The sequence below is a fragment of the Lithobates pipiens genome, unplaced genomic scaffold (genome assembly GCF_037356315.1).
Source record: "Lithobates pipiens isolate NorthernLeopardFrog02 unplaced genomic scaffold, aLitPip1_a1.2 Scaffold_16, whole genome shotgun sequence".
Classification (NCBI taxonomy): Eukaryota; Metazoa; Chordata; class Amphibia; order Anura; family Ranidae; genus Lithobates; species Lithobates pipiens.
Window position 1 is genome coordinate 370129764 of NW_027507748.1, and position 12780 is coordinate 370142543.

At 43.1% G+C, this 12780-nt stretch overlaps 1 protein-coding gene across 1 annotated transcript in view; it reads left to right on the forward strand.

The window, feature by feature from the left end:
• INTS2 (integrator complex subunit 2) overlaps positions 1-12780 on the forward strand; it is a 104837-nt gene that overhangs the window by 73310 nt on the left and 18747 nt on the right. Inside the window, 5 exon segments of the mRNA XM_077484465.1 lie at positions 92-217; positions 304-505; positions 1837-2022; positions 3997-4104; positions 11611-11716. Coding sequence (XP_077340591.1) covers positions 92-217; positions 304-505; positions 1837-2022; positions 3997-4104; positions 11611-11716 — 728 coding nt within the window.

A 12780-nucleotide genomic window follows, 5' to 3' on the forward strand; every position in this document is an offset into this window, starting at 1 on the left:
AAATGTAATTTTGAGAATAGTGTATTTCTTCCTTTTTCCCTGGCTAAAAGACTGCAGTCTGCCTCCACTGTCACCTTCTTGGTCTTTACAGGTTGTGGGTGATGACAGTAAACGCATTACAGCCTTCATTAAAGTTGACTCGTCAGCACAAATACACACAGAATGACCTTATGATTGACCCTCTGATTGTTCTACGATGTGATCCTCGAATTTTGAGGTTAGTGGGTGACTGCATTCTGTAGTGACATTTGATGTACTAATTGGTTTGCCGTGTTAATTTTTAATTTTTTTGTCTGTTTCTAGGTGTCCACCATTAATGGATATCATATTGCACATGCTGAATGGTTACCTTTTAGCTTCCAAAGCTTATCTGAACTCTTACCTCAAAGAGACTGCAGATCAAGATATTAAACCAGCTCCCAGTAATGCCATGAGTCTGGCAGGACAGACAGAAACTATGGAAGTTACAAGAGAAGAACTGAAGAATGCACTGCTTTCAGCCCAGGTTGCCTACATTGATGAACTGACAGAAATATGTAGGATGCTATATCTGTCCAGTGACGGCCCATCCATACGGGATGCAGGGGTGCGGCCAACCTTATCCATGCATCTGGCACCCTAATTTACATTTGGGGCGCCTGACGCATGGATTCCAATGTGTTATTTTTTTTTTTTTTTTTTTTTTTTTTTTTTCAACCAAGTGATTAGAGCCTGAGGCTCCAATGGGCTTCAAAAAAGTGTGGGCTCAGGGTGCTGAGCATTGCGTCCTGATCCCACCCACTTTTGTGACATTAGCAAATTTAATATTCGCTATTGTCTGTCTTCCTGATTCTCCTCCCAGCCAATCAAGAAGCGGGTCCCGAGACCCGTAGAGGAGAAGCGATCGTATTGGCCATGTAGGAGGAGGGAGGAGCACACAGCAGAAGCGGCCGTGATGCAGAAGAGGAGGAGACGCAGGGGATTGTGTCGTGGGTGCATTGTTTGCAGTCACAGCAGAAGCCGATCAGAGGGTGCCAGCCAATGGATGTCTGCCGACACCTGCTGATCGTTAAGTAGAGAGGCTGGACGGAACTCTGTATATGTTAATAATGTTCTGACAGTGGTGTTTTTTCTTTCCCTTTCACATCAAAGCACCATACAGTGTACACTAAAACACTGCTTAGGCACAAATTTAACTCTTTGATCGCTGTGTCATTACTACAGTGATAGTGCATATTTCTGAGCAGGTTGTCTGCTGCAATCCCGCTATAAGACGCTGATCATTGCCATCACTAGAATAAAAAAAATGTCAGTATATATACACCATAGTTTGTAGACGCTATAACTTTTTCACAAACCAATATACGCTTATTGGGAATTTTTTTTTTTTATGAACATTTTACAGCAGAATACATATTGGCCTAAATTTAAAAAAATATATATATATTTTTTATTGGATGTGTTTTATAGCAGAAAGTAAAAAAATATATTTTGAAATTGTCAGTGGTGATCAAATACTACCAAAAGAAAGCTCTTATTTGTGTAAAAAAGATGACTTAAATGTAATTTATGCACAGCGTTGCATAATTGCACAATTATCAGCTAAAATAACACAGTGACGTATCGCAAAAAATTGCGTGGTCATGAGGGGGAGGGTAAATCTTTCGGAGATCAAGTGGATATCCAAGTGTCAGTGAAAAAATATGAAAATCATGTATCAATGAGGAAACTAGGATTTTAGGAGGGATCAGCAATGGGCGCTTATATGTCCCCTTATTTGAAATTTAAATTTCTAACAATATTATTGCATAGTGCTTTCTCCTAAGTAGTTAAAATGTTGTATCTTTTCACTATTAGGATAGCGCAGCAGTGCAGCTCCTGCTGGAGGTTTGTCTTCCAGCAGAGGAAGAGAAGACTCAGGAGAACACAGGAGGAGACGAGAGCCTACTTTGTAATCTGAGAGAGGTGCAATGCCTGATTTGCTGTCTGCTCCATCAGATGTTTATAGCAGACCCAAATATTGCTAAACTAGTCCATTTCCAGGTACTCATCACTTTTCAAAACCTTTTGAAAAACTTTATTTTTGTGTATTCACTAAAGAGTGACTTTAGTTAAAATATATCTAATTTAGAATTAGAGTGAGGAATGGTAAAAACCCCTGTTAAATTATTCTTTTTTTGCGTGTTTCCCATTGGGGAGATTTCCCTTAACTTCCTTTCATAGAGACCGAGCAGGAAGTGTGAGGAAATCTCTCTAAAGTTAGAGGAACTTTCCTCTTAGGCCTCATTTAGACTTGTGGTTGGGGGAGCACCCATCAAAAATGTGGGGTTCGGCTGGGTTTTTGCCACCCACCCCCCTTTAAACTGTAATAGGCAGCAATCTGGGATGTTTACATGCCGTGGCATCAATGCTTTGCCTCATGCTACACATTCAAGTCAATGGGGAAGCGCTGCAAAAGCCCCGCAACTGTGGTGTGTTTGTCAGCAAAAATGGGGTTAAAACAGGCAGTAAGGAGGCGTGGCATCTATTCCTCACATCCTTTTAGTAGCCTCTGGAGTGTGATCCGAAAGCAGATCGGGCTTCAGAGGCAAGGAGCATTGGACGCATGTCTAAATCCACCCTTAGACAATTGTCACTAGAAGTAGTGTCTCCTTTGTAGGGATGAGCTCAGGCGTGTTCGCATCAGCCACGTGCAGAGCCCGCCAGGAAGTCGACGCAGCGCTGAGCTAATCACAGGCAGTGAGACATTGCCCCGATGCGCGGCTGCAGAGATCGGGCAATGTCTCACTACCTGTGATTAGTGCAGCGCTGCGCTGACTTCCTGGCGGGCTCTGCATGTGGAGCATGTGAACACGCCTGAGCTCATCCCTACTCCTTTGTAAAACTCCAGCTCATCTCCTGTTTTGGTGGCAACCATAAGTCTGGATTTACCATCATTTTCTTCACTGATGTTTATCAGCTGAACCATTTCCCCAGCGGGAGCACATATAGCAATAAAAACCTCACCAGGGGTTCCAACCCTTCCCTACTTTTTGCGTATTTTTTTTGTAAACCTAAAAAAGGATGCAGAAGGCATGGGATATTTGACGGAAGACCTGTCTGTGGGGTTTATGGTAACCAGCTAGCATTCTTTTTTTTTTTTTTTTTTTTTCCTTGGGGAAATGGGAACTCTGTTTTCTTACAGTTTTTATCACCCTCTGTCTGAGTAGAATAGCTAATTAGATGACAGCAGCTGCAGAGCTGGACCTTTTACTGACTGGGTTGAAGCAATGGTCTGGTTGTAGAGATCTGACAGGCCCCCTACAAAGTAAGACATATTGCACTGCAATTAACAAATCTCATGCTTTCGGCTGGTTGGAGAGTTCAGCAGGTGGTAGTGTCAGACTCCTTCATATAGAGCAAGGCTCATTCTGTGCAGCATGCTGGCAGGGGACAATCTTTCCTATTCGGACTAAGGCTGATTTGTAAAGAAAACTGTAAGATTTTGTTTTGAAGCACCTGCAATGTATTTAGCCAATTTAATCTGAATGTTAAATTTGGCCTTTAAAAGTGTTGGCTGGGGACCCAAAAAGAGGAGATTCGGGGGCCTCTCTATGCAATACCTTTGCATAAAGCAGGAAAATATAACCTTTTTTATTTTACTGCTTTAAACTGGTTCCCCCAGTGGATGGAAAAAAAGGAGTTTCTCGTTAGTAAAAAGTCCCTCTTTTTACACAAATTTAGTAAAGGTGTCTTCACATTGCCCTGCTACTCTTTGGGCAAAATACAGCTAGCCTGCAGTTTTCGTGCATGCTAGCTGCTCTTTTCCATAGACTTTTATTATATCCTACGGTTTTGGTGTGCTTTCTGAAAGTGCACCAAAACCATGGGACATAATTGAAGTCTATGGGAAATGCAGCTAACCAGCATGAGAACGGCGGGTTAGCTGTGTTTTACCCAAAGAGTAGCTGGACAGTCTAAAACTGTTTCCTTATTTGATGTGGTTTACATTTGCTCATAGTTTTTTATTTCCCACAGGGCTACCCCTGTCAGCTGCTACCCCTGACTGTTGCAGGTATACCATCAATGCACATATGTCTGGATTTTATACCTGAGCTCATAGCTCAGCCAGAATTGGAGAAACAGGTAACGTTCTGGATCAGTTAATATATTTATATTTGGACATGTAATTTTGGTGTACTCTGTGTGCTATGTTTATAATTTATTTCATGCAGGCGTGAGTTTTTATAATATTGTATGTTATTTATCACGTATTTAATTGGGTACATTTTTATTAAACATTTTTCATGGTTTACAGGCAAAACCAACACCCCCTTCCCCATTTATCCATATCCATCGTGTTTTTATATAACCCTTCCTTACTCTTAGTTTTGCCATTAGCTTTTAGTTAAGTTGTCAATTAACCACTTGCCTACTGGGCACTTAAACCCCCTTCCTGTCCAGGCCAATTTTCAACGCATGATGCACTATACCCAAATTAAATTTTTATCATTTCTTCTCAAATCACTTTTCAGGACAACCTTGGAGAGAGCGCAGCTCCGCCCATTTTCCAGGAAATACATGCAGCCTTTAAATCCTTCCTCTTTTCCACCATGGCTTCAGTTATTGTGTTTCCTCCGCCATGGTGGAAACACATGCTGGAGCCAGGGAGCTGCGCTCTCTCCAAGGTGGAGGGAGAAGGCTTGCCCTAAAGTGTCTGCCTGGGTTGCAATGACCATCCCAGCACCCCCCCAGTATGGGAGGTGGGTGTTCCAGAGTCCCCAGCCTCTCCAGCTCAGGGGAAGCAATGGCCTGCAGGAGGCATCAGTGTCTGAGTGCTTAGGGTCCGCAGGTATATTTCAGGTGGCCGGGTGGTATGCCGCTGCTGGTCGGCAGCGTGTCCCCCATGTCGTTTCCGGGTCCTGGCTGGCGGGTGACGTTATGTACGGTGACGCGGCTTCCTGTTGGGGCTATGGCAGCAAGTGGTTCCCATCGACTTGAAAAGCAAGAGTCCAAGGGGGTGGGTCTAGTGACCGGCACTTTCGGTTCCAGCCCTTGTTATCGGGACCGGGTAATTTAAAACCGGATGGGTTTTTTCTCAGTCCCCGCTCCGCTCTCTGCTAAGGATGGACGAGAGACCTACGGCGGAAGCAGGCGCCCCAGGCACAGGTCACGCCCAGGTGAGAGGGGTACAGTGGTACCTTAATTCTTCTTCATATGGGCGTATGCTTTAGTTATTTGTGTGATACTCCCTGCATGGAGCCTGTGGCTGCACAGTCAGAAGTAACTTCGCTCTGACCCTGCAGTTTGGACATGGTGATTGCTGCTAACTGGGGTTTTGCATTGCTCAGGGCACCTTTCCCTTCTGTCTGGTGGTGGTCTATTTTTTGCACTAGGGCAGGAAATTGTTCAGGGACCCTTAGGTCCCTGAACAATCATTGGGTCTGAATCATTAGATCATTTATTCTTGTTGCAGGAAAAAGCAAGTATTCAAACCCACCAAGTCAGAGGAAATGCCCTTCCTGCAAGAACCCCCTCAGGGATTTGTGGCAGAAAGCAATGTGCAGGTCCTATATTAGGGCGTTGGTTGAAGAGGAAACATCCCAGCAATACAAGGACTTGTTCTCTTCAGTACGAGAGCTTAGGAACTCATTGAGTTTGGTTGAAACTATGCTGGTACAGAGCCTGGCAGGTCAGATTGAGCCCCAGCATCAACCGTCCAGCCCTAGGGCATCCACCTCTAGAACAGCAGAGGTTGTTGACTCAGGGGATGAGAGGACAAGTACTCTTCCCTCCCTCTGGGATTCAGAAGAGGAAGATGATAGCCAAGCCTCTATGTGCATACTATCACAGGATTAGGTGGATGACCTTTTAAAAACGATCGATACTACCCTCAAGATCCAGGAGGAAAAGGTGCAACCGGTCAGTTCATGATAAAAAGGATTAGATGACACAAAACACTATGTTTCCAGTCCATAGAATCCTCTCGGACACAGGTAAGAAAGAATGGAAGGACCCTAAGCGAGGCCCCTTTTTTTCTAAGACCCTTAGGAGAAGGTTTCTCTTCGAAAATAAGGAGTCCGAGGTATGGAATAAGAAACTGTGTAGATGCTGCATTTTCACAGGTTTCCCCTCGTGATGCGATGGATAAAAGAACGGACTCTCTTGAAAATAATGCGGGATTCCACATCGGCCAGCCTCAAAACCACTATGGCTTCCACGGTTGTCACAAGGAACCTAGCATGCTTTGTAGAGAAGCTGAAGAGCCATGTAGAAGCTGGCACATCACGGAAAGAACTTTTGGAGTCCTTTCCATTGATACTGAAGGCAGTAAAATACATGGCTGATGCATCAGCCAAATCAGTAAAGATGTCAGCAAGGTCGTCATCGCTGGTGAAGTCAGCCAGACGTGCTGTCTGGCTAAAAACTTGGTCTGGTGACACAGCTTCCAAGTTAAAAAATTATGTGGCCTACCTTTTTCAGGTGATCTTCTTTTTGGTCCAGACCTTGAAACGGTCTTGGACAGGACAGCTGACAAGAAAAAGGCTCTCCCTTCCAAAAGGAAAGAACTAATCAAGAATAATTTTCGTGCTGTTCAACAGCCCCACAAAAATAGGGATCAAGACCAGAAGAACCCTTTAGTCTCCCAAAGGGGTAAGGGAAGAGAAGGCATTCTGTTCAGACCCCCCCCCCCCCCCCCCCAGACCAGCCCCCTAACAACAAATGACAATCTTACCCCCAGTGGGGGGAAGATTATCTGGCTTTCACCTACAGTGGCACAAAATTACAAGCCTGTATGTGAAAAAGCGTCATCTCCCAGGGATACAGTCTGAAGTTTTCAGAGACTCCCCCCATGCAGATTTTATATCACAGCTCTTCCAAAGGACCAAGAAAAAGTTTCCGCAATGATGAACCTGCTGCAGGATCTGATTCAACAGGAAGTGATTATCTGGGTCCCAAAACATCAGGAAGGCCTGGGTTTCTATTCCCACATCTTCTTGGTGAAAAAACCTTTTGGGGAAGGATCAGTAGTTTCTGAAAAATCCGGAATAGCTCGATCCATTACAAACCTTTCCAGATTGACTCGATCTATTCAATAACAAAATTGCTGACTCCAGACTGTTTCATGGCATCCCTAGATGCTAAGGGATACTTATTTACATGTCCCAATGGCTCAGGTTTCCCAACGCTGTCTCTGTCTGGCCCTCAACCTGGGGACTTCAGTTTGGCATCTCCAATTCAGAGCTCTGCCGTTCAGACTTTCATCTTCCCCAGGATCTCTACAAAGGTAATGGTGTAAGCCCTGGAGCCTCTGAAGCTAAGAGGGATTTTGGTCATCCTGTATCTGGATGACCGGTTGTTTTTTGCAGACTCCAAAGAACAGGTCTTGACAAATCTTTAGGTGTCTCAGGCTCACCTCAAGAACTTAGGGTGGCTTCTGAATCTAGAAAAATCAAATCTAGAACCAATGCAGGAGATTAAGTTCCTGGCCAAACGATAAACTCGTGCTTCAAAATGTTTTTCTTCCACAAGGGATGATGAAGAAGATCCAATCCACGGTGAGACAGATTCAAACCAATCTCTGTTTCAGTCCGATCAGCCATGACAGTTTTAGGACTTCTCACGGCGTCAATCCCAGTCATACAGTGGGCCAGGCTACATTCCAGAACTCTTCAGATGAATATCTAACAAAAAATGGTCACACCAGGAGTTGTTAGACAGATCAGGCTCACCTCAAATGTAAAGCAGTCGCTCTGGTGGTGGAGGAATTCAACCAACCCCAACCTGACAAGAGTTCTCTCATGGGTTTTTCCCTTAGTCTAACAGACGTGAATTCTTGGGGTTGGGGAGCCCACCTGGACAGCCAAACCTCTCAGGGTGCCTGGTCCAAAGCAGAAGCCCAAAAGTCCTCAAATCGGCAGGAACTGAAGGCCATTTTTCTCGTCTCTTACAACTGCAGTAGCTTACGTATTGAAACAAGGGGGGAACCAAGAGCAGAGGACTCCTGGAGATGGCCAGTCAGCTACTTACCTGGGCAGAACAAAATGTGGCTTTATTATCAGCAGTCCAACTAAAGGGATCCCAGAATCTTCTAGAAGATCTACTAAGCAGAAGGGGAGTGGAGTCTGAGCCAAGAATAATTCTTGTTTATCTCTGAAGCTTGGGGGAAACCTAAAATAGATCTGTTTGTGAGCCAACAGAACTCGAAAGTACAGAAGTTTTTCTCACTCAATTAAGAAGACCGGGCCGTAGGAATAGATGCTTTCGCCCATCCGTGGCATTACCAGCTGTGTTACGATATTCCCCCCCTGATCACGCTGGTCCTGAGTAAATTCAGGGAGGAAAATGCCAAACTGATCCCGGTCACTCCCTTCTGGCCAAAAAGACTGGTTCGTGACATTACTAAACCTGGCCGCAAAACCTCCATGGAAGCTGCCGCCCAGAAAGGACCTGCTAACACGGGGGTCTGTGACCCATCTGAAAGCAGACCGGTTACATCTAACTGCTTGGTTTCTGAAGAAGACCTCCTAAAGGCCAAGGGACTGTCTGATAAATTAGTGAAGACTCTACTCTTCAGTAGGAAGGAGGTAACTCGGGCCATATAACTGAAAGTTTGGAAAAAGTTATTTTGGTAGTATTTGATCACCCCTGCGGTTTTTATTTTTTGCGCTATAAACAAAAATAGAGCTACAATTTTGAAAAAAAACACATTATTTTTTACTTTTTGTTATGATAAATATCCCCCAAAAATATATATAAAAAATGTTTTTTTCCCTCAGTTTAGGCCGATACGTATTCTACATATTTTTTGGTAAAAAAAATCACAATTAGCGATTATTGATTGGTTTGCACAAAAGTTATAGCGTTTACAAAATAGGGATAGTTTTATGGCATTTTTATTAATAATCTTTTTTATTTTATTTTTTACTAGTAATGGCGGCGATCAGCGATTTTTTTTTTTTTTTTTTTTTTTTTTTTTTTTTTTTTTTTTATTGTGACTGCAACATTGCGGCGGATACATCGGACATTTTTGACACATTTTTGGGACCATTGTCATTTATACAGTAATCACTGCTATATAAATGCAGTGATTCCTGTGTAAATGACACTGCCAGTGAAGGAGTTAACCAGTGGGTGGCAGTGTAGGGGTTAAGTGTTCCTAGGGGTGGGTTACTAACTGTGGGGGGGCTGGGCTTTCATTTAGTGAACACTGATCTCTGCTCCAATCACATGGAGCAGAGATCCGCGTCACTAGTTGATAGGCAGAATGGGGAAATGCTTTTTACACGCCATTTCCTCCATTCAGCCGCCCTGTGAGACGATCACGGGCATGTCCGCGGTGATCGAGTCCGCGTGACCCGCGACCGGACTCGCGGTGGTCCCAACCGGCACGTGATGGCAGGGCGGCATTGAAGATTGGACGTACCTGCCGTGCCATTCTGCCAACGTACATCGGCGTGCGCCGGTCGGGAACTGGTTAATTTCAAGTTTTTTTTTTTTTTTTTTCTTAGGGCGCTTGCATGGAATAGGCCGGTAGCCCTTAAAGTTTTTCCCAGTTGGGATTTGTCTGTTTTACAGGGTCTCACGGGAGCTCCATTTTGAACCCTTACAGGAAGTATCCTTAAAAAGCTTAGTTCTTAAAACAATTTTTCTGGTAGCCATCATGTCGACAAGAAGAGAGGGCAAACTTCAGGCCCTGGCGGTCACAGAAGCCTTTCTAAAGATCCAGCATTTCTACCTAAGGTTTCTTCAACTTTTCACTGTTCACAAGAAATAGTCTTGCCCACTTTCTCCTCAGCTCCTGATAATCCAGGGGAAGCTTTCCACACACTGGATGTGAGGAGATGCCTGCTACACTTTCTAACAGTTACCAAAGAATTTAGAAAATCAAATGCTCTCTTCGTGCTATATTCTCAGGTTCACATAAAGGGTATACATTTTTCAAAAGCACTCTGGGCAGGTGGCTTAAATGGGCAATCACGGAGGCCTACAAAGCTAAGGGAGAATTACCCCCTCAGGTATTGCTGTTCATTGTACGAGAACAAAGGCAATTTCCTGGGCCGAAAGGGCCGGTTCTACGCCTGAACAAATATGCAAGGCTGCCACATGGACCAACTTCTCAACATTTCTCCGACATTATAGGTTGGGCCTACTGTCCACCGCAGATCAAGCATTCGGCAAGAAGGTACTGCAGGCAGTGGTCCCACCCGAGGGTTAGTTTCTCGGTTAGCCTCTCCAAGGTTGTCCTGAAAGGCGATTTGCAAAAAACTTAGACTTATTGGTGATGGTATTTCTAAGAGCCTTTCAGGACAACCGTTACTTAAAACCACTTCTAAGATCAAAGGGAGGGAAGTATCTATCATCGTCGTTTTGGTGGTTTTCTGTGCTTTGTTTTCCAGTATATCAGAGACCACACAATAACTGAAGTCCTGGTGGAAGAGGAGGGATTTAAAGGCTGCATGTGTTTCCTGGAAAATGGGCGGAGCTGCGCTCTCTCCAAGGGATGTTCTGAAAGGCTCTTAAAAATACCATCACCAGTAAGTCTAAGTCTCTTTCACACAAATAGAGCTTTCTTTTGGTGTTATTTTAATCACTACTGAGTTTTTATTTTTTTCTAAACAAACAAAAAAAGCCCAAAAATTTTGAAAATAAAAATAAACCAGATTTCATAGTTTGTTATAAAATTTTGCAAACAAGTATTTTTTCTCCTTTATTGATGTGCGCTAATGAGGCTGCACTGATAGGCACTGATGATGAGCCACTGGTGGGCATTGATAGGTGGCACTGGCAGGTGGCACAGATGAGGCAGCATGGCTTTCTCTTCAGGACCGATGTCCCTCTGACAGAAGCCGGTGATCAAAATGTTTTTTTTTTTTCCTCCTCGTGCTGTTAGCATGAAGAAAAAAAATAACCGACTTACTGGCTCTGTTTTACATCACGTGATCAGCTGGTCGGGATCACCCCCTTATGCCGATCTATGGTCGGCCGCGTTTTGTAGACTCGCTGATTACAGAGCATGCCATGTGCGCCCCCTGCAGGCACGGGAGGACGTACATGAACGCCTTCCCGGCAATTTAGGCCCGCACTGTAGCAGTGTTTGGGCTATAGCGTGGGGGTGAAGGCGTTAAAATAGACTTGCTCCCAAATGTTATGTCATACGTTTTTAAAAGTCTTGCTGGGTTAAATAAAGGGTAAGAGGGGAGCTTAAATCCTTGAATTTCTGGAGGAAATGTTGGGGCAGGCTCCCTTCATGTTGATATGTCTGAAAGCCTAGACTTTTGGCCACCTGACTTATCCTAAAGGGAAGGCTCAAAGTTCAGCAGAGATAACATAACCAAGTACCTTCTTCAGGCTGCAGGCACTTGTATGTGTCTTAAGCTGGCCATACGTTATACAATTTTTCTTTTAGATTTACCAAAACCATTTAATATGGGGTCAAACCTAAATACTTTTTCAATTTGTATGCAGTCACAGGCTCTTGTACTAGATAGTTGAAGGTAAATCTAAAGGAAATTGAATATAAATAAAGTCCAAGTTGCAGTTTACTAAAGCTAGCTTAGTCACAGCTTTTATTTTAATATATTCTTGATTGTGTATAATGACATTTGCATAATCCCTAATGTAAGTGACATGGATTTTATTGATTTATAGATCTTTGCAATACAGCTTCTTTCACACCTATGCAGCCAGTATGCTTTACCAAAATCTCTTAGCATGGCACGTCTAGCCATTAATGTTATGGGGACCTTACTCACAGGTAAATATTTGTATGTGTGTTATTGTAGTAGGTTGTGTATTCTCTTATATACTAAGATGAGTGTACCCGCATATGTATGTATTGCTTTTTATACATTTCTACTTTTCCATCTAGATCTACAACATTAGATTTTGGAGCATGCCGTTTCTAATCAAATGGTTGGCCTGTCTACTAAATAATAATTTAGATTATCAGGTTTCTATATCAGACCCTGGATTCTGATCTAAATCATATGACCATGGAATGACCTTGTTTGCTGTCTCTATCAAATCTTGTATTTTGTTGCTAAAATGGTGTGGCTTTGTTAAATTTGCAGAACAAATTTACAGAACAAATTTGCATTGTTTACATTGAAGTAAAACAAGCAACAATTCCAGAAAGAATCCTAGAAAATGTGCATATATTCTTCCTTCCAACATCTCCCCTGTCCCTGGTGCAAATACATACTTTGCTGAATCTCTGAGTCCTGGCCTTCCACATTGTAGATGTCTCATGGCTTTTTACTGCTGCTGTGTCTGCAAAGTTGATCGACTAAAAGCAACACCTACCCTTTCCCCCGGACCAAAAAAGCAGAAATTTGTGGGACTGCTGAGGTGGACTATCTCTCAAAGAAATTTCCAGTACGCACTTATTTAAAATCCAACCTTTTATTGAAGATCAACCACTAAACATAGTGGCTAATTAAAAAAAAAAAAAAAAAAAAAAAAAAAAAAAGCAAAAACCATCTAACCATTATTAAAGGCAATATATACTACTGTGCCAGAGTTGGAGGCAGGTGTGAAAAAAATGCTGCAAATTAGGAATGCTTTCAGAAATAGAAGTTAATAGGTTATTTAAAACCGTTCACAAAATGGAAAGTAAATGACTAGAAGAGAATCCAAAGCAAATCAATATTTGTCGTGACCGCCCTTTGCCTTCAAACCAGCATCAGTTCTTCTAAGTACACTTACACACAGTTTTGGAAGGTAGGTTGTTACAAACATTTTGAAGAACTAACTAGAGATCTTCTGTGGCTGTAGGCTGCCTCAGTCTCCATGTATTTCCATACTAGACTCTATGATGTT